The sequence below is a fragment of the Cornus florida genome, unplaced genomic scaffold, assembly GCF_030987335.1.
Source record: "Cornus florida cultivar Cherokee Brave unplaced genomic scaffold, ASM3098733v1 CherokeeBrave_3.0.0_Hap2_Chr09, whole genome shotgun sequence".
Lineage (NCBI taxonomy): Eukaryota > Viridiplantae > Streptophyta > Magnoliopsida > Cornales > Cornaceae > Cornus > Cornus florida.
The window spans coordinates 40,406,435-40,429,514 of NW_026775579.1; the positions used below are offsets into that span (position 1 = coordinate 40,406,435).

A 23,080-nucleotide genomic window follows, 5' to 3' on the forward strand; every position below is an offset into this window, starting at 1 on the left:
AAATGGTCTGAAGAGACATTGTTTAACCATATGTATGAAAGGGAATGGTCTGAGGAGACATTGTTGATTCTTCCATCTACATGCTTTAAACATGTGTATGAAGGGAAATGGTCTGAGGAGACATTGTTGGTAATTTACGGTCTGAGGAGACATTGTGGGTTGTTTACGGTCTGAGGAGACATGATTGGTTGTTTATGGTCTGAGGAGACATTCTTAATTGTTTATGGTCTGAGGAGACATTTTTGATTTGTTGATCAGCACTTCATTTGAGAGAAAATCATCACTAGTCAGATTTGCACTCCATTTGTCACAAGCTCTCATACATTCTTACATAGGGCATCAGCAAGATTGTGTTTGAGAATGCATTGTCCAAGTTGGGCGGTTCAAATATGCACACACCAACTTGAGAGGGAGTGTTAGTAGATATGATAATCACGATTTATGGAATGACTTACCGTATTAGCAGATATTTGATTTGATTTAGATTTGATTTAATTTCCTTTCTTCTAATAGGAGCATGTGCTCTTTTTATCTATAAATACTAGAGCTGTGAATGAGTGATTTATCTCATTCAAGTCTTTACACAATTATCTCATTTCTCTTCTTTTTATATTTCTTTTGTTACTCTAGCACTCGTAAACGTTATTGCTACTATAGTCCTACTTATTGACAATCGTTTATTAGCGTTAATGTTTCTTTTTGTGAGTCCACTACGAACTTTTCATATATTTTTCACTTCTAGATATCACTCTTGAGCCACACCTTCCCGAGGTCTAGATATCACTCTTGAGCCACACCTTCCCGAGGTTCCTCTTTCCTCTTTATCTCCTCAGCCTTGTTCTCTTCCGTCTACTACTTCATTACAGGTTTACACTCCAGAGATCAAATACACTTGTTGTCATGCCTCATCAATCTTCTTCAGTCTTTATAATATACACCATCAGCTGTATCTGATTTCTTGCCTATTACACTTCATAAAGGTACTCAATCTTATGTCCCTCGTCATCGCATTGCCCATTATGGCTCCTATAATTCCTTGTCATCGTCTTTCTCATGTTTTCATCTCAGTTGGCGACTACATTTGTTTCTAAGACTGGGCAAGCTGCTCTATCTAATCCAGGCTGGAGGAAAGCAATGGAAGATGAAATGGATTCCTTGCATCATAATGACACGTGGGATCTTGTTACATTACCTCCCAGTGTCAAACATGTTGGTTGTATGTGGGTATATTCTTTGAATTATCTTCCGAATGAATCTGTTAAGCATTTAAAAGTGCATCTTGTTGCATATGTTTATACCTAGACTTATGGTGTTGACTATGATGAGACATTTGCCCCTGTTGCTATGATTTCTTCTGTCTGTGTATTGATTTCTCTTGCTGCTAATCTTAATTGGCCCTTGTTTCTGTTAGACATTAAAAATGCTTTCTTGCATGGTGACTTAGCAGAAGAGGTTTATGTTGACTTTAAGAGAAAATCAAAATAATAGTAAAGTAGAAGAAGATGAGAAGAAAGAGGAGAGAAAAAGAGAGAGAGATGGGGAAATGGATTCCAGCATGTTTCCTAGCACCTCCCAACGCTGGAGTCAAACTAGGAGTAGACCCAGCTTCTTTTGAAGTCACCTCTGAGCAAGACATTTTATCAAATAGTTTCTGGGTATACTCTCCTCATAAACAAAACAGCAACAAAATATGCAGAGAACCACCTCTCTAACACACAAACAACTGCAACTAGAGAGATTATCGTCTTCTGAGATGCATAAAAAAGTGACAACGCAGTCACCACACAAACCCTAGAAAGCAACAAAGTAGACCATACCAGAATCGCGAATGACGAAGAAAAAGCCATTGTTGCAAAACCACGCAAACACGAAAAAAACACCAATCGAGACTACCACTACTTCCTTTCAAACAAATCCCATCTTGGATTCTCTTCAAAACCCTTCACACCCACTAGGGCACGAACTTGCCGTAGGTTTTCAACCACACACCCTAGAGCTTTACAAACCATGCTCTGATACCATGTTGACTTTAAGAGAGAATCAAAAAAATAGTAAAGTAGAAGAAGATGAAGAAGAAGAGAAGAAAGAGGAGGAGAGAAAAAGAGAGAAAGATGGGGAAAGAGAAAGAATGAAAGAATACTTTCATCCTTCCATCACATTCTATTTATACTAACAAGTTTCAGAAATTACATATAAGCACCCAACATTATATAAGTAATAACAAATAAGCCCCTGACAACAGGTCATATGGAGCAACTACCTGGGTTTGTTGCTCAAGAAGAGCAATTATTTGAGGAAGCATTAGAAATTGGCCTTCGCCGGTGTCAAACAGATCATTCAATATTTCATCAACATACTGAAGCAGGTTTTATATTTCAAGTGGTATTCGTGGAAGACATCGTAATCACTGGCAATAATAAAACAGCTCTTGCAGCGGTGTTTTCATACTAAAGATTTAGGCACACGCATATATTTCTTGGGAATTGAAGTTGCTCAATCTAAGCAAGGCATAAGCTTGTCTCAGAGGAATAATGTGTTTACTTACGGTAGGAAACAGGTTTGTTAGGTGGTTGTCCGGTTGATGTTCCTATGTGTTGGTCTATGTCCTAGGCACTATTTGCACATTTAATGTCAAAACAGGCTTCATTATTTGACATGGACTTGTCTTTGTTGGTTCAAATGTCCATAATACTATTTAGCTCCTTTACACCTAGAGGTGTACTGCATCTGCATTATCTTAGCATATTAATCATGTGTATGTCGCCTGCAGTTATTTACAGGTTTTGTGTCAGCATCTATTCATTGATTACCATATCAAGGACTCCGTGTATTAGTTGATTTAATGTGTTATAGATCCTAGTTCATCAATTCTGGCATGATGCTTAGTCTGAATGTTTGTGAATTCAATTGAGCACCCTGCAGGATCCTTATAGGCTCAGTTCAACAGATATGCACTAACAGCCCTTCAACGGCATTTTTGTAAATATGCAAGTATCTTAGGTGCTGCTCACGTGCCCTGCCATCTCACACAAATTCCAGAAGTTTCCTTTGATGAGAAATTATCTCAGTTGTCCTTCACTCATGTACTGCAGAATTCAAATTATAAAGGCAATATTTTTCTGGAAAACAGCTGAGGGGTATTACAGGCATTCCATGCCTGCAACGGTCTGATTATTCCCTGGAAAGCTGATTGGCCAGCTGTCATTCTTATCCATGAGCTGCCTCAGCAAAAGTTTCTATATATATAGAGCTGCAGCATCAAAAATAAGACTGAGCTACATTCAAAATGTTCAACAAGACAAGACAGCTGTATTGAACATTTTGAATAGCTCAGAGAACCAATTTTCTCAAGCCTGCAGTAAGTGTTGTCATCCATTTTGTCAAGTCTGTCTGTATTGTAACACTTATCTTGTGAGCTTGAGATTATTTTACTTCATCTTTTATGATTGTTTCAGTGACTTGTGAGCCTTTGGCCTAAGCATTGGGGTGCTGTGGACAGGGGGAGTGCTGAGTGCACTAGTGGTGAGTTTCGTGAGTGCTGTGAATAAGAGTTCGAGAGATTGGAACTTCAACTTCATTCATGGAAGATGTTAGCTACGCTTTACAGCCTCGAGAACATTTCCCCTATTTTAGGGGTTTTACCTTGTATATTTGGTGTCTTATCATTACTTTCATTTGTCTTGAGCATTTTATCAACAGCTGTGACAGATTAGGGTTTAAGTAGGACTTTCATCGCACACTTTTTAATTCAGTACCTACATTGTATCACAAACCTTCCAAAATCACTCGGCTATCTTTAAAATCATTGTTCAAAAGTAGCTAAGAACCAATTCACCCCTCCCCTCTTGGTTCTTCTCTATGGATCATAAACTTGTCTGATGAGGGAGATCTATTTGATGATCCTTGTAAGTACGACTAGTTGGGAAGCAAAATTTATCTCACCATTACTCAACCTGAAATCGCCTATGCAATCAGTGTTGTGAGTCAGTTCATGGCAGTCCCTAGGTTATCACACTGGAATGTTGTTCTGCAGATTACTCGATACCTCAAGCAAGCTCTGAATGTGGATTGTCGTATAAATCAAATGGCCATCTTAGGGTGAGAGGTTTTACAGATGCTGATTGGGCTGGCTCCCCTTCAGATAGGAGACCCACTACTGGATATTGCACATTCTTTAATCCCTGGTTACATGGAGAAGTAAGAAGCAGACAGTGGTAGCTCAATTCCAGGGCTTCAGTGCTGAAGCCGAGTACAGTGTGATGGCCCACACTTCTAGTGAGTTAATGTGGCAACAACATTTTCTTAAAGAACTTGGCTTGACAGTCAAAACTCCTCTTCCGTTGTTTTGTGATAACCAAGTAGATCTCCACATTGCATCAATCCAGTTCATGAGAGAACCAAGCATATTGAAGTTGATTGTCATTTTATTCGAGACAAGATATTGAGTGGAGACATCTCTACACCATTCGTTAAATCTGAAGATCAACTTGCTAATATGTTAACAAAAGCTCGAAATCATAATCAATTGAATTTTGTATGTTCCAAGCAGTGATTATATACACTCACCAGTGTATATGAGTGTATTTGGAAGTATTTCTCATAAGGGTCGTTTTCTCCCTCAAAAAGTTCCCCAAACAGTACACTCTTTCAAAACCCTAAACTCCTTCCAGACCAAGAAAAACCAAATAATTGTTAAAAGACAAAAGACTGAAAAACCTTCCACCTCTCTCCTCCAGACAGCTCTAAAAGTGACCTCATGAGAGAGAGGTCTGAGGCAGATCAACCAAGAACATACTGGCCAAACCAGACAAAAAATTAAAAGAGGTAAATGGATAAAACAAAATCTGTCTCCATATCTAGCATGTATAAGATCCATCTAACTTCGTGCAGCAACTTATTTCATCGTTCTTTGAAGTCTGTCATTGGAATCAACCATTTTGGGAGCTACTGACCAACACAAAGCCTAAATCTCAAGGGAATTTTGGGAGGTAGTTATGTGGCTGACGCTTCAATAGTTGTATACTTCATAAACTTTTGCATATATTAATGTGATGAGTGTGAATTACAAAATTCAGAATGGAGCCACCTCTACAACTTTCAATTATCATCTAAATGAATAGCTTTAAGTCACAAAAGAAAATTTAAAGTCACTTCTCAAGAAAGTTTTGGTCCCAACAGCTTCTCTTTCCAGTTTAGCAGTGTACCAAACATACTCGACCTTATCAAAGAATATTATCATCTTTGTAACTATTTAAATCATTTTACATGTCAAAGCAACTCTCTGTGTTCTTAATATTTATACCACCAGCTGTACTTACATAAATTCTGATATGTTTGTACTTGTGAACATCACCAATTACCGAATTACTAGAATAGAAAAAAAACAAAAAGAAAAAAAGGGAAAAAGAAAGATCTACACGTCTTTTATACATGTCAAAACAAGTATAAGCCAAATGCCAGAAGTGTGAATGCACAAACTTCATTTTGTCTCCATTTGTCTTCAACAACAAACATAAAACTTTATCATGAAAAATAATGATGTGACTTCATGAATCCAAACTCAAATTATATAAGAAAGTTGCATAAAAAAAGGGCATTTTTTTTTTTTTGCTTTCAAACGATATAAAGCAAAATCAAACATGTTAAACAAAGAATTACCTTTCCAGCCTTCAGAAGATTTTGCAAAATCACATTTAAAAGCGGCTGGGAAGCTTTCTCTCTTAAAATAAGTGCCATTATAGACACCATTGCACTAATCAAACTTTGTGGATGATGTTCCCTGCAAAGCAACAATTACGATGCCATAGGACCTAGTCAGGAACTTTACTTTCAGTCTCTACAGTAGAGATATTATCAAAATTGTAAAAATATATGAACAAAATAAAAGGGGAGAAACAAGCGGATGAAACAATAGAACTAGCCTCCACAAGCGTCAGAAATTTATATAACTTACTTATATGGCAAGTCCACATTAGTGGGTCCTAATCAAGTCCAATTTTCATAGGTAGAATGAGCAATACCCAAATACTGAAAATCATGGATGTACAACGTCTTTTTTGTTGTTAGAAAAAATCACAGCAGGCAGCATGCATTATGCTTGCGCACATCACCTTGCAACATTTCTTTGTCTTTTATTCATTACCCCATCCCCACCCACAGAAGAAAGAGAGAGAGAGAGAGAGAGAGAGAGAGAGATGCAACAAAACTTTTCTTTTAAGGTTACAGTTTTATTTTTACTTTAATAAGAGTTCAAATACAAAAAGTACTCTAAGTTTGTGATTATGGTTTAGACAAGAAGGGAGGAAAAAGAGAGTGAGCTTCTGTACTCCTATCTATTTCTTAGGAGACTAGCAGTTACAAAAGTAACCATGTCCAGAATATTTGCCTCTGACTAATTCTTACATATTCTCACAACAAGTGACATGAATATTTAGGGAGATTAAGGTTCCACCAAAATAGAGGTTGATTAGATAGTAGTATAAATTAGTACATTTAGAAAGTATGACCTCAAAGTTGAACAAAAGTGAGCAACTTTATGTAACTATAAAGCAAAATTTCAATATAATAATTTCGATATATATTCTATATCTGTTAAGAAAGAAAAAAGAAGAAGAATAATTTATCAAAAAAAAAAAAAAAATTGATTAAATATGTAAGATATAACTCTTCTTACTTGCAAATATTATATGAAACTCCTTATTGGTAAGTCCTAGCCGAATCTAACTCCATATGGGTCAGGTTGATATGGATCAAGACAACCCTCTCTCAACTTATGATTCTTGATTCCCAGTAATTTCCCACTAAACCAACAACATTTGATCGTCCCAAAAAAGTTGGCAGAGATCTATGGATGGCAAATAAAGGCCAGAAACCATAGGAATAAGTGTGAATATAAGTTATAAATTAGCTCTCTCATAAAGGGGCCTAAGAATATTTAAGATAACATAAGAAACAAGTCAAGAAGTAGCAAAGTATGACAGAGAGAAAACATAGTCTGATAGAGAGGGACAAAAGGCAGGTGGTGCAGAAAAATTGAAAAAAAAAAAACCAACAACAACAGTAGTAAAGAAATATCAAGACAGCAATAGTTTAAATGGGGATGGAAAAGCATCCTCTTTCAAGGAGATTGGGATAGAATTTTTTCCCTTCCTTCCCTTTGGGTTTCAACTTCTAATGAATCTAATGGATCCTAAAATCAATGTATAATAGCATAAAAAACTTAAACGATATTAATTTGCTTCGTGCGTTTGCTTGGCCTCATGAGTCTGCTTTCAGATGCTCCTGACTAGCAAGGAGTACGAAAAAGAAAATGGACAAAGTAAGAGGATGTGAGGGTCCAATTAGACAGAATGATTGAAGTCAAAAGAAATGAGTATGTGCCAAATTTTAGATAGTTGAGCGGGATTCTAGCACGCTTTCAGGGGATTTGTAAGGCCATATGGAATTAGCATCAGCAAAACATTATTGCAAAAATCAGAGTCTGTATTTTTTGTTTTAGTTTGTTTGAGAGAAGAGAGAAATTAAGAATAAAACAACACAAGGATACACGTGGCTCAGCCACTACAGCCTACATCCACGGCACAGAAAGCCCAAAGGACTACATTACTTTTATTATACTCTCTCTTAGTTTTGTTTAGAATGACAACCTCTATTTATAGGTGAAAGAATACGAGGGATAAATATGAAATATACATTGATGGAGGATTCCTAAAATCAATTCCATAAATCACTCCTATCAATATTCTATCAAGGCTTAAACCACTCCTATCATGATATTCTCCCAACATGCTTTCTTGGGACGTGTTCCTTGTTTGAACATTTTCTAATACAATCTCACTTATCAAAATATATATATATATATATATATATATATATATATATATATATTCTCCCACCGCCCCAAGATGAGAAGATCAAAAGATTTGAGACAAGTTGATCAAGTTGATCCGAAGATCCAAGACGAGTAAATCTAATCACAAAATTCAAGCGAGACTGAGGAGAGCCAAACAAGTCTAGAGTATGGTATGATAAACCTGTTCTAATACCATGTTAATAAAAAAAGTAAAAGATAGAAGACAAATTAAGAATGAAATAACGCAAGGATATACGTGGTTCGGCCACTATAGCCTACATCCACTGCACAAAGAGCCCAAGGCTACATCACTTTTATTATATTCTTTCTTAGTTTTGTTTACAATGACCACCTCTATTTATCGGTGAAAGAATACAAGTGATAAAGATGAAAAATACATTGATGGAAAATTCCTAAAATCAAACCCATAAATCACTCATGTCATGGTTAAGGCCTAGAACACTCCTATCATGATATTCTCCCAACATTAACTAAATAAGTTAAGAATTAGGTAAACCATGTGATCCCTTAACTTTGAAGATGCAAATTGAAGATCATGACAAGGGTAAGGTCATAATCTGTGCAATCATATAATACATCATGGTTAGGATGCATGATATACATTGGAATATATATGTGTATTATATATATAATACACAGGTTTTAAAAGTGAAAAACTTAGCTTTTACAAAAACAGGGTGTCGGTTAATCAACCCATGACAACCAAGTTGGATCAATCAAACTTGAGGTGGATCAATTTAACCTTGCGGAATTTAATTTCCTATTTGGTCTTTGACACTAAACCCCTAATTATTTTGTAAAGAAAGGCTACACAACCAACCCAATCTAGGGTAAAATATACACATGCATACAGAGATAAAAAGAGAGAGCATATGGGCAATCTGAGAGGACTTTTCTTCCTCTTCAGTATCTAGCGTACAGCATTAGATGGTGAATTACGATTGAGAGTATTGAATCTATATACTTGGAGCGTGTTAACTACAATCTACTCCAAAAGCTTAAGCTATTGGAGAAGGGTGCAACTTTAATATTTATATCCTCTCACGTGTAGCCTTCTTTTTTGGTCCAACACGTGTTTTTCAATTTTTAATTAGGGTGAGGGTGACGGTCAAGGTTTGAACAAGCAGAGCTAGGCCTGTGACCGAACCTATAAATAACGTGCTTGTGTTGACAAAAAGTCGATCACATCATTTGAACTCGAGACCTTTGGCTATGATACCATGTTAACTACCATCTACTCCAAAAGCTTAAGCTGTTGGAGAGAGTCCAACTTTAATATTTATATCCTTCAACACAGCGCAACAAGAAGTTTAACAAAAAGAAGAGCAGATTGCATCGGTGAATGGTTTCGTAAATAGCAAGAGAGGTCGGGGAAGAATGTCTGGCGTGAGACTAGATCTGAGGCAACTTAGGTAGTTCTATATGACTAAAATTTTGTACCCATGATTGTAATACCTGTCTTTATAGTGGATTTGTTCAGCCTGGCCTAGGGTCCCATGGTTTTTCCCTAGAGGGTTTTCCAAGTAAATTTGTGTTTTGTGTGCGATCATCTTAATTTAATTTCTGCTCTATTTATTGTTATTTGTGTTTGTTGCATTTAATTAAAATCATCAAAATATAAATTGTAATTATTGGTAGTAAGTTTTATGCAAAACCTATCCACCATTTCAGATGTATCATCAATCACTAGAGACAGGACCTATATGATTTTTCTAAGGAGTGGCTTTCCTTAAGACTTTCCTAGTTTCTTAATTATCATTTTCCCAACAGCAAACTGAAATAGAGCAACAGTGTTCAATGCAATGTAACGTTTTACAGCATCAACTTACATAAAAAGTACTATGAAGCATATCTCAATCACACCCATCCATAAATCTAGAACACACAGATATCAATATATCCTAGATTTATATAAAGAAATTTGACAAGAAACTGGGAATAATTCTGGAATTGCCTTCTTTGCCTGTTTGGTGACAGTAGAAAAAGAAACTGGTAATAGATAGCTTGATCTACAGATTTTTATTATCGGAGGCACTAAAAGCTATAAATGAGACAATGCCATAAGCAAGAGAACTCTCCAAGAAAATCAAAAGATGATAGCTTATTTCTCCGTGTATGCAACTCCAATATCTAGGCAACTTCCTAGCATAGTGAGTGTCCACTACTTATTGATTTAATTCACTTTTTGACCTGGCTGATGGATGAATATAAAGAGCTTGGGAGTCCAAGTGCCAATTCCTATAAGATACCAAACCAAAAGGAATAGAAAAAATAAGAGACTTTTTGAAGGGACGGGTTTGGATTAAATGACTTCGTGACTCTCATTAGTCATTACTAACTCTAGTTTTCTAGCAGCCTTACATAACTGAATTAAAAGTGGAGTCCTCTTTCTTTTGTTTCTTTGGAGCTACTCGGCTGGCTTAATACAGTTTCAAGTAAATAATAGTGTCAAAAATGAATTTTAAAAAAATAAGAAAGGAGAGTTCTAGGGTTGTAATGTTTCTTCAAATGGAAAAGTTAAAAGTCTAAGGAGATGAATCAGGCAGCACCAACTATCACGCAAGATTTCCTTCAGCGCCTCACACCAAAGGAGTAAAAACCAAGTTATCAAAAGGCAAGATAGCAACTACAGAAGAAACTCAGTTGACTATTGAATGCATGTTAGATAAACAGAAGCAAATTTGAGTAAAAATGAAGCTCTAAACAAAAAGAGACGGGAGATGGAGAAACTTAACCTCACAACAGTAAAGAAGGTTTTGAACATTTCAAGAACTAAATTTTCACATCCTGTGTCTAGCATTAGCACGCAAAATTTGAGTTTAGCAACAATCTCCAATACTTTTACCCTCCTCGAAAAATATGGGCTCGTGGTATCAGAGAGCTCCGCGAACATGCTGAGAAATAGTTTAAATATGTCCTGTAACAAGATTCAAAAAACCATATATTGGGTAGTTTGCAGTTACAAGTACAATGTGCACACAGGCAGATGTAGATGCACACATAGAGACAAATTGTGTAATTATCAGATTAAACTTGATACCCTAAAAACTGCATCACTGAAATCAGGATTTGGTGCAAGAATCCGAATAATTTCACAGTAACACATAGCCACCAGTAGTCTAATATCTTTATCTTTATGCTGAAGCAGTCTATGCTTGACGAGAGAATCACTCAGGGGCTTTATGGTAGATTCTAGTGATGCCAACTGATCTAATGCTGGAAATGCACTTGCAGCTTGCTGCAAAGGAAAATAAGACAGATAATGCAAAAATCTCATGGCAATAGAAATCCGTTATCATAAAATATAAAGCAGAATGAATGCATCTAAACACAGCAAGTTCACACAATAAGTAAAATACCATACATGCATAATCCCTAAGAATTAAAAAAGCGTAAAACAAGTTTCTGTTAAAGATCCTTTCTGCCACCTCCTGTAGTCATTTTCCAAGTACAAAAATACATAAATACATACACAAATACACTTTTACATAGAGAATGTACTAGCACATTGTGGCGGGTGGCATGCTATGGTATACTTTTAACTTTTTCTTTAATAAACTCATCCACACCATCTGGTAGCACCCTAGGGTGTCACTCCGGTCTAATTGAGTTCAAATGCTTCACATGGAATACGGGATGAATTTTCACCAAGGTGGTCACTTGAGTCTATAGGATATATCTTTCTTCTTCTTTTCCACAAGGTCTATTTTCTTCTTCAGACTATGTCACTAGACCAAGCCTTCAGGCAGTTTAAACGGGTTTGGACCAAGTCATTGTGCTTCTGCCACTTCTTGGAAAATCAGACTGGTGGGTAAGCCCCATCCCATCACAATTGTATGATACATTAGAGGTTGTTGCCCTATGGCAAACTTAAAGGGGCTGAGGGTGAGGTGACTAAACAACCACTCCAAGAAAAAGTTTCACCCACAGTTCTTTAAATTCCCTGAGAGATATGACCAGGCCAAAATAACCTTCCGAATCCACAAACTCTAGCTAGTGATACAATTAAACCATCCTCCTATATACCACGAATTAGCAACCAAAATTGTAGATATTTTAGGGGGGGAAATAGAAGAAGAATCAGCATATCCCCAATTAAACCTACAGTTCACAAGCCAAAATAAACTATACATATAACTTTCCATGAGCAAAAGAGAAGAGGATAAACACAATAAGGAGCAAATCTCATGAGAGAAAATCATAAGGAAATGGACAGCCAAAAAGATAATGTAAAGTGAAACCACATACAATTCATGAGTTCCTACCTGATCAAACCTATGTTGGCTAGAAAATCAGCCAATAGATTCAACAAGAGACGAATTCAAAAAAAAAAAAAAATTAAAAAAACAGAAAAACAAGAAAAACAAACAAACAAAAACAAAACTAATTTCCCAATCCCAAAGTTACCAAAGATCATTGAACGGATACAATCACCTCCCTACTGATGTATTTAATCATCTATAAAATCTTATTGCCAACAAGAATAAGGAGATATCATGTCGAATGTACACCGTTCTCAATTGAACTTTATTAACTTTTGTCTAATACCCTGTAGAATTGCATTAAAGGCCATAACCTTGGAATACCATTCGTCTATTTGAGCAAACAATCGTCTTAATTTTCTTGAGATAGGGAACAAAATAATTTCATTACCGAGAGTTGGAGAGAAAACAAAATGGATAAGGCCACCTTAACTGAGAAACAAATTTAGAGAGCAAGTTTTACTTCTACATCAATGAAAGAAAGCTTTCATCACAAATAATGAAAGTAAGATTGAAAACAAAGATATGACTTATCAAAAAAAATATTGAAAACAAAGATATGAAGCAGGTAAAGAATTTCATCAAATGCTCCATATCTATGTTTAAAATACCTTTACAATCAACTTCCAGTTTTCCAAATTTCATACCAAAAATAGGATTGAATTGGCTGAACCAAACACCCCAACGGGAGTTCTAGACATGCCTATCAAAGCAATGCTATCAAGTATAGAGATAAAGCTATATCCAAGGAACAACTCCTATTTAATCACCTCACTCATTATTAGTATTATATTTAAAATTGACTCTACATTTCTCAACATGACATCCACATATTGTTGAACTTAATTATTGTTGAAGGTACTAAAATATCATCACTATATATGATCCATCTATTTAGAAGTACGTACAATCCACAAAATTCATGCAGCATACGGTGACGGAGGTTTTGAGTAAGGAATCTTAGGCGACAGGATTCACTCCATCCATCTTCACCATAGTGATGGAGCATTTGACGAGATGGTTATGGTGCAAGGCATCAGGAATGGGAAGAGGGGGGCAAAGCTCCTACCTTTTGTCATCGTCTATATACAGACAATATGATTATATTTTGTGTGCTAAGAAGCATCAACTAAGTTACTTGAGATGTGTGATGTTATAATTTGGGACAATGTTAGCTTAAAAGGTAATTAACCTGGAGTTAGATTACCCCTATAGAGTAAGTCGAAAGAAATAATAGATTTAGCATTTATTCAAGGTGCAACGTGAGAGCATTTCCAAGTTTAACCTTTGCTTTCTGTTGAGCTCATCCTTCAAGAAATCCAAGATGGAAGGAAATGCAATGGCAGAGGAAGAGGTTTGTAAATTGAAAGAGGCAGCATCTATCAAATGGGGGGGGAGGCTAACTCTCATCAAATCAAGTCTGCCAACATATTTCATATACATTTTTACCATCCCAGCAACAAGGGCTAAAAGGTTAGAGAGACACAGATGGATTTTCTTTGTGGAGGTATGTTACCAGATGGTGGATAGAGGAAAAGGCTCTCAAAAAACATTATCTTTCGTAGAAAACAGATACGGGGTGAGATTTTGGCATGATAGGAGGTATTAGGCCGGTAGGACAGGTTGGCAATTTTCGTAGAACAAAACTAGTGTCTGTAACTTTTTCTTTTAATTTCTAGCTTCGGTTAGAAGTATTCGAAGTAGTTAGTCAGTTATTATCTCCCGAGGTCAAAGAATGAAATTAAAGCTACATTCAAGAGCAAATCAATAATATTCATCTTGTAGGGTAAAAAGGTAATTTAACACAACGATGCACTCACCAATAATTAGGGTTTCTATGTTTTCATGAATTTAATCTGTTTTGATTCCCTAAATCTTGTAGATCATGCATCAGAAAGTTTTGGAAACTTCGATTTAAAATTTTTCCATAATGTATTGAACAGCAATAGACTTAGATCTATCAAGGGATCGATTGAGAGCCTCTAGAGTATTTTTTATCGATCGGCAGCAATCTCTATTGATCGAGCAGTTCAGTATATATAGAGTGCATTTTACACTATTAGGCAAAATACATACATCTCTAAACAATCCATATATGCAGATAAAATCATAGAGCATTTTTTGTGAGCTTTATAGTGCATTTTGTTTTTATTTACATTCATCATTCAAGTATTCATTAGTGTAATCTCATGTGTTGACAGTCATCTGCCACGTACTTAATCAAAAATTTCACCACAACCATTCAACCCATACACACAAATTGAAGCCTGGACGACTAGTGGTTGAAACTAAAATCACTAAAGAAGCAATTACATAAGAAGCAACTGTTGTTGACGAGAAAGAAAGTCCGGAGACTTTTGGTTAAAGTTTAGAGTCTTTTGTGTCCGAAGGTAACTCAAGGATTCTTGAGTTTGAGTTAGCCTAGGTTGTACTCTCTTGATAGTGGATTTTGATTTCACTGGACTTGGTCATCTGGCTTTTCCCTTAGAGTGTCCACGTAAAGATCAATTGTTCATTTCTTTATTTTGTATCTGCTTATTATTGCTAAGAATTTATGGTTTTTATTATCTGCTATGTTTAGAATTTGAATTTGTGTTAAGTCAGTTTTAAATTCAAATTTTCGCTAAAATTGGTTGTGCAACCATCCATCAAAGGCTCAGGTTCCAGTCCTTGCGCTTATCGGTATGAGGATTATGATCTGAAAGATATGTCATAATGTTTTACCATTTGTTTCCAGTTTCTGCAAACATAGATTACTCTGTTGCTGAGACCACTAATCCTATAAGACCATGGTGCATTTTGGCATGTCAATTTTAGTAATGGAATAAGCTTAGGGCTATCTATGTTCATGGTATAAGTCGTCGCGTTTTATTAAATTCGTGCAAGCTACTTATAAGGTGTTGGAAGGTAAGTTGAGAGCAGTGAAATCTTCATCGGAAAGCATCTGGAGTGGATGCCTTTGTAAATTGCACTACTTTCATAGACAACAGTCTTAGGTAAAATTCAAAACATTAATAATTTGGTCAAAAGGGCGTAGATGATCCCTAACTGGTATTTGTATGTGTAAAGGAGTAGAGGAACTGGCTAATCATTCGTTGGTGCGTTGTCAGACTTAAAATCTTTAGTTTTTTTTTTTTTTTTATAAGTAAAATTTTATAGAAAGCGCACAAAAGGGGAGCGAAACTCAAGAGAAATACAACGGGCTAGCAAGAGCCTCAAGCCTTCAAAGAAGCCAAAAATTCGACAATCTCCTCTAAAGATCTATAACTTTTCCCTGAAACCCAACAAAAAAGAGTGGAAAGAATATAGAATTTAAGAATAGAAATGGGCATCTCCTTCCTATCAAAATATCTCCTATTCCTCTCAAGTCATAAACACCACCAAACACAAAGAGGCGTAGCCCTCCAAGCATCCCGAATATGAGCCCCCACAGAACAGCCTCTCCAAGCCTCTAGCAACCCTCTAACGGATCCAGGCTTCACCCAGAGAATCCCAAACAGACCAAGCATCAAATCCCAACATTCCTTGGCCATGGTGCAATGTAAAAGAAGATGATCCATTTTTTCCTCATCTCGAAGGCACATATAACAACGATTGACCACCACCTGATTTCTTTTTCTCAAGTTATCCTAGGTTAAAACCTTTCCCAAAACAGAGGTCCAAGCAAAGAAGGCCACCTTGAGTGGAGCCTTTGAGCGCCAAACTAACTTCCAAGGGAAAGGACCTTCAGGCTCCTCCGTGAGACACCTGAAAAAGGACCGAACCTCAAAACTACCCTTAGAGTTAGAAGCCCAAATCCAACAATCATAATCTCCATCCCTAATCCCCTGGCGAGACAACAACTCCAACAAACGAATGGCATCCTCAATCTCCCAGTCCTGAAAACATCGCCTGAATCGAACATCCCAAAATAGACTCCCGCTATCAAGATAATAACAGTTGACTACCATGGCCTGACTATCCGTAACAATCCTAAAGAATCGAGGAACAGTTGACTACCATGGCCTGACTATCCGTAACAATCCTAAAGAATCGAGGAAAAGCAATAGCTAGAGGAAGATCCCCACACCAAACATCCTCCCAAAAACTGATCCTCCTACCATCCCTGAGACGAAAGCAAACATGTTTGGAGAAATCAGCCCACCCCTTCCGAATGAACTTCCAAACCCCCACTCCCCTTGGACCACAAACCTCAAGAGAGCACCACCCTCTTCTACTCTCCCCAAATCTACAAGCAACAACCCTCCTCCAAAGCCATACCTCTCCACCCCAAATCTCCACAGCCATTTCCCAAGGAAAGCTTTATTGAAAGGCACTAATCTTCTAAACCCTAAACCTCCACTCCGAATAGGCCTGCACACTTGCTCCCACCGAACCAGATGAAACTTGAACTCCTCTCCTCTACCCCACCATAGAAAGTTTCATTGCAATCTCTCAAACCTCTCAGCCACAAAAAAGGGAATCTGAAATAGAGAGATAAAATAAGTGGGAAAGGAAGACAGGGTGCTCTTAATCAGCATAACCCAGCCACCCTTGGAAAGGTACTGCTTCTTCCAACCCGCCAATCTCCTCTCAAACCTATCCACAACAAGATCCCAAACCCCCACACACCTTGAAGGAGCTCCCAGAGGCAACCCTAAGTAAGAGATAGGAAAAGAGGCAGTACTACAACCAAGAATATCAGCAAACATTGTGGTCTCAGGGACCTCCCCAACTGGCACCAAGACGCTCTTTCCCATTCACCTTAAGGCCGGAGACAACTTGAAACCAGATCAAAACGCATCTCAGACATCTAAGCTGGGACACATTCGCATCACAAAGAACAAGAGTATCATCAACAAACATCAAGTGGGAGATCTCCAACTGAGAAGCAGTATCCCCACCCACCCGGAAACCTCTCAGAAAACCCAACTCCACAGCCCTCCTCATCAATCTACTAAGGGCCATCATCACAAAAAGGAACAAGAAAGGGGAAAGCGGATCCCCCTGCCTCAAGCCCCTCGAGCTAGAGAAAAAACCCGTCGGAGCACCATTAACAAGAATCGAGAAATGAGCACTGGAAATACAGAAATAATCAATTTCCTCCAACGAACACCAAACCCTATAGTCTCCATTAAGTAGATAAAGAAGCTACAATTCACATGACCGTAAGCCTTCTCAATGTCCAACTTACATATAACTCCCGGGATCACACTGCTCAATCTGGAGTCCACACACTCACTGCAATAAGAACTGAATCCAGAGTCTGACGACCTCCCACAAAAGCATTTTGAGCATCAGAAATGACACCATCCAAAACCTTCCTTAGCAATCAACTTGTAAATGCACCCCACCAGACAAATAGGGCAAAAATCCTTAACATCCAGCGCTCCCCCCCCCCCCCCCCCCCCCCCCCCCCCCCCCCCCCCGCGGGGGGGCATTCAAGCTCTTCTCAAAGGAGCCCTGAGAATGGAAAGCATGAAAAGTGCCCATCACCTCCCCTCTCACCACCTCCCAACACTCCAAAAGGAATCTCATTGTAAACCCATCAGGCCCTGGGGCTTTATCCCCGTTACAGCTCTTCAAAGCAATCAGAACTTCTTCTTCAGAAAAAGGCTCCTCCAGACCAGAGCACTCCTCACTAGAAATAAAGTCAAATTGAAGCCCTTCAAGCAAGGGTCTCCACCCAGCAGATTTTGTGAACAACTTCGCATAGAACTCAGCAATGCCCTTACAAACCACCTCCTCGTTACATAACAACTCCCCATCCACCCGAATCCTCCCAATATGATTGCTCCTTCTATAAGCATTGGCCAATCTATGAAAAAACTTCATGTTACTATCACCCTCCTTAAGCCACAAAGCTCAAGACTTTTGCCTCTACGAAAGCTCCTCCATGATAGCGATCTCAGCAAACTCCGCCTGACACTCCACCCTCCTAGCCTTCAAGGAATCCACTAAGTCCCCTTGACCCTCCATCCGATCAATATCAGCAATCTTAGAAAAAACCTGATTCTTCCTCCACCCAAGATTCCCAAAGACCTCTTTATTCCATATCTTGATACTCTCCTTTAAAAGCCATAGTTTACCTGCGAGAGAATGACTTGGGGTGCCCACCACCCCATACCCCTCCCACCAGAATCGAACCCTCTTCAGAAAGCCCTCAACCTAAAGCTACGTAATTTAGAATCTGAAAGAAGAACATCTACTGCACAAACCACCACAATCCAACATCAACGGAATATGGTAATAGATAGGATGAGCCAAAGAAGCCAGAACCACATCAAAAAACTTGTCCTCCCAATCACCAAACCTAAAATCCTTAGTTGATTCATCAATCTCTTCAGTTGGTATTCACTAGGTTATATCAAAGATAGGAGATTGAAGATATAAGGAACAAGGGAAACGATTAATCATGCGTTGCCCGACCTAAAATTTTGTAGATGGTCGAGCAACGTCAAGGGCCACCTGTCACCTTAATACCATTACTACAAGGCTACAGAACCACAAATGACAACATCAAAAGCCTCCACTTTACGGAGGAGCTAACTACCTTTCTCTTTCCCTCACAGAGAAACCCCGCTCCTATTGGATGATTCCCTTCTGTGTTCCTTCAAAGTATTCCTCTCTACGAAAAAATTCTGAAGTGTATTTCCTCACTATTTATGAGTAGCCTTAATATGGGTTAAACCTTGGATGGCTAAATATGACTAGCAGTGATGATCGACCTCTCCCGGAGGTCAATCATCAGAATGGGATGCAAAGCCTTAAGATCAAGGAAGGCAACATCTAGCCGACCCTTCCTCCCTTCTTTTATGAACTCAGGAATCTAAGAAATAGTAACTAGGTGGCTGAGTTCCAAGGAATCACGTCATCAAAAAGGGGTGGTAGCTCTTAATATCAAATCAAGAGCTACCACCACCGCGAGGTCTACGCCAGGGGAGAGAATGTTTAATACTCAATAACCAAGCTCGAGGAGTAAGGACTAAGCGGCGCATTAAATGCGGTGATTGGCTAATAAGACCAGCTTTAAAGGCAAACCATCATCACTGCCTCGAATGGAGTCAGTAGCTTGCCTCGGGCCACCTACTAGATGTCTAAGCCATCAAAGGATTAGGTAAATTAACCATCAGATAAAGAGGAAGTAGCTCTCGTGACCAATAGTCTTTACCCAAATGAAAGGTAGTATAAATAGAATTAGGATCTAATCATTCAAGCCACAACAACCATTGATAGAAAAGTAAAGAACTCTAAGATTCGAGATTCCTAAGGGTATTAAGCAAACTTGCCTTCTCTCGCTCAATTTCTTCTAAAGAAAATCTCTTGTGATAGCATGGATCTCCACTCAGACTCTGATCTCAACGTTCTTAACAAATGTGGAACGATCTCCTCAATTTAACAAGAACCTACATCTACAAATTTTTAGTTGATTCATCACTCTCTTCATTTGGTATTCACTAAATCATATCAAAGATTAATGATTGAAGTTATATAGACATGTGCAGGTGTAAGGATCTCCATGGCACCAGACCTATGTGAAATGCTGCTCTCCTCAGTGTCTCATAGACACCGTTGAAGGAACAAAATAGGCATACTCTTGAGAAAGGATCATCCTATCCAAAATTTGAGTCACTATATGCTTAGTAGGCTTTCAGGAAAGTGGTGTGTATCTACTCTTCTTACTGATTTTCTAGGGGATTTAAGTACCAGGTAGATTTTAGACCATTGAGGAGGTTCTTGCATGTTCTGCGTGTACTGTGTAGTGCCTCCTTGAGCGCTTTCTAATGATCCTTTTACTGCTACTTATTAATAACTAATAATAATAAGTCTATCTGGGCTTCCAACGACAAGAGAATAAGAAACTTGATGGAGGGTTTCCAAACTCATTATTTTCAAAATGGTTTTAAAAAAAAAATCACTGACATTCATTGCAGAAGGGTTGCATTGGTTATCAAGTAATCAAAATACTGAAATGATTGTAGTACTCCTCCGCACATGCCAGAGAAACATGACAGGTTTCCTTCCATACAACTAAATGCTGAAAGACATACTTTGAAATTTTGAGATGGGTAGTAACAAATATTGCTACAAATCATAGATTTAACTCAAAACTAACCTGATATGGCTAAATGAGAAAAATAAATACATTAAACTTGAGACAAAAATAAATAATAAATAAATAAAATTGTGGCTACGAACCACAAATAAACTCTAATTTCCAATAAAGTGCATATTGGGAAAGTTTAGAACTTATCGTATAGTACAAATGAGCATATTGTCTCATAATGCAATGTAAATATCCGTAATTGAACTAAAACCATACACAGTCTCAGACAACAATAGTGCATTGCGTGAAAACCAAAACTAACCTGATACAATTAGCAAGGGATGGACGAATATAAACACATAAAAATTAAAAATACAGAGAGTAAACTGAATAGCAACAAATTCAATTAAAAACAATGTACACAAAGGTTGATTGATCCCTGTTGAAATTTTGTTCAGATGAATAAGTAATGTTAAGGTGCAAAAATGATGAGAAATTGGCTTACTTTAAGCAATTTTACGAGGAAATCTTTCCTAGGGCAAGTTTTTTGTGCGGCGAGTTGTTTACCGATATCGGAAATGAGTCGCTTTGCGGCCTCGGCTTCGGCCATTGCCGCTGCAAAGAAGATGTAAGCCCTTGTGGGTTAGGTTTAGGGATTGGAATTGAGAGGGTTTTAAGAGTCGAGTGCAGTGAGCTTTGACGCCGAATGTAAGTTATAGACAGAGAAATAAAAAGATATAGAAGCGATATAGAGAGAGAGAGAGAGAGAGAGAGAGAGGGGTTGAGTTTCCCGCCCTGGCGATGCGCGAAACGTGATGGTTTTTGCGACGTGGTGGTGATTGATGCACATCCGACGGCTCATTGTTTTTCCTTTTACTTTTTCTTTTTTCCTTCTAATTTTATTTTCTCTATAGGTGTTATGATATAACAATGAATATTCAATTAACAAAAAAAAATAAACAAAATAAGGTCAAATAATGAAAATGTCGGATTTGATCTTATGTTTATGGAAAAAAATGCTAGTTGAATTCACAACTACTCTGTTTTTCTTATTAGTTGCGATAATGCAATTTGTTTTGGACATTTTTACACTATAAATCATAACAATGAGATGTTATTTTAGACTGTGTTTGGATAAACATGAGAGAAAAGAAAGTAAGGGATAACATTAGTTATGAGAGAAAATAAATGAAATGAAATGATAGTTATAATTTATATTCATGTTTGGATAGATAAGAGAGAAAAGAAATGAATGGATAATATTTTTGTTTGGATAAAACATAGGAGAGAAAATAAATGAAATGATAATAATTAAATTACCATCTTATCCTTTTTTGTGGTGTTAGTTTCTCTCTCTAGAACACCCACCTGCCCTCTCTTGTGGCGTTAGTTTCTCTCTAGAACACCCACCCTCTCACTCATCATCTTAAAGCCCTTCCGCCATCTTCCAAGCAAGCCAAATCTGGTGCTGGAAAACAAAAGAAGAAGGTCAAAATTTTCTTTCGTATATATATGTATGAATTTATGTGTGTGTGTGTGTGTATTTATATATGTATTATAAATACGAACATGATTCTGACTCTAACACAGGATCAGGATTATTCGATCCAAGCTTCTTCAATAAAACGGGATCGGGATTATTCAATCTTTTTTTTCCCTCTCAAATCCTTTGATGAAAATGCTAAAATCCAATATTTTACACACACAAACTCTCTCTCCTTCATTTCCAATCCTTCAAATGCACCCCTAACATCTCATTCCTTGGCAGAACCATCACAGTCTCCAACACCCACTCCCTCAGACCTCTCCATCGTTCCATGCCTCTTCTATGCCGTCCAAACCCACTTTTTAGGTTTTGTGTTTCAAATTACAAAGTAAGCGTAATGTTGGTGAAGGCTACTTTTGTCATTAGTTTCCTTTCCCTCCAAATCCCTCCAAAATTTATCAATTTTGGAGGGATACAATATGAGGGATTTGGAATGATATCCGTCACAATCCTTTCTTTTCTATCCAATTCCTCTCACCCAATCACAATATACACTATCATTCCCTTTCTTTTCTCTCCAAATCACTCCAAATCCCTCAATCCAAACAAAGGCATAATAAATGTTTTCACTTAATTAAATTGGACATTTCTTTCTTTTGAAAGAAAGAGGAGTCATCCTCTCTTCTCTGTTCATCAGAGTCACTGTTCCTTATTGTGTTAAAGTTCTCTGTTCATCAGAGTTTGGGGCTGATCCCAGTTTGTAGTGTTTTCTATGGGATGGATTCTTTCTATTATCCTCTTTGTCGTTCCTCTGGTTTGTCCGACCGGAAGGGCTCAAGGGAGTTGTGGGGCTTAAAATCAGGGATTTCGCGCAGTGGACGGATTGGGACCAAATCTTTGCTACTCTTCCCTTTTGATCCAAGTATTGCGCCTCTTTCTTTTATTTTCCTGTCCACTGTAATTTGTTTCCTGGTTTTTGATGTTTTCAGGGTAATATGCTGGCCTTTCTTTTCCTTTTTCCATAAATGGGAAGCCCTATTTTTGGTGATTGGGCTTTTCGATCGTCGCTATACTCAGCGATGTTTTTCTAGGGAGATAGTTGATTATGTGGTTGAAGAATCGCAAAGGCTGTATTTGTAATGACCCGGTCATTTCCTTCCTTTCCTTTTTTCCTTAGAATTTTACGGATGAATTTTTTTTGTTGAAATTTATTTTCTGGGTTTGATTTCTTGTCACTTAGTGTTGTCTCGGGTACTCGGAATTAGTTTATAAGACTTTTTCTTTTGGATTGACAACTTCATTTAAGGACAGCGTCATTTCCACATTTTTCGTTTTTCGACACTATTCACTTTTCGTCTTTTTCTCGTTTGTCACTTTGTTGGCACAACCTCACTTTTCGTGTTCATATTTGATTCCAGTTTTGCATGCATTCA

At 37.6% G+C, this 23,080-nt stretch overlaps 1 protein-coding gene across 2 annotated transcripts in view; it reads right to left on the bottom strand.

Annotated features, from left to right (window-relative positions):
• The window catches only part of LOC132273725 (sister chromatid cohesion protein PDS5 homolog B), a 121,630-nt gene extending 100,534 nt beyond the window's left edge, over positions 1 to 21,096 (bottom strand). For both annotated transcript variants that reach the window (XM_059774771.1, XM_059774772.1), the window contains exons 1-4: positions 20,667 to 21,096; positions 10,914 to 11,111; positions 10,609 to 10,790; positions 5,659 to 5,779 (exon numbers count right to left, since the gene is read on the bottom strand). In XM_059774771.1, the coding sequence (XP_059630754.1) occupies positions 5,659 to 5,779; positions 10,609 to 10,790; positions 10,914 to 11,111; positions 20,667 to 20,771 (606 nt within the window). In that variant the 5' untranslated portion in view covers positions 20,772 to 21,096. The remainder of the gene's footprint in view (positions 1 to 5,658; positions 5,780 to 10,608; positions 10,791 to 10,913; positions 11,112 to 20,666) is intronic.
• Positions 21,097 to 23,080: the final 1,984 nt, after the last annotated feature.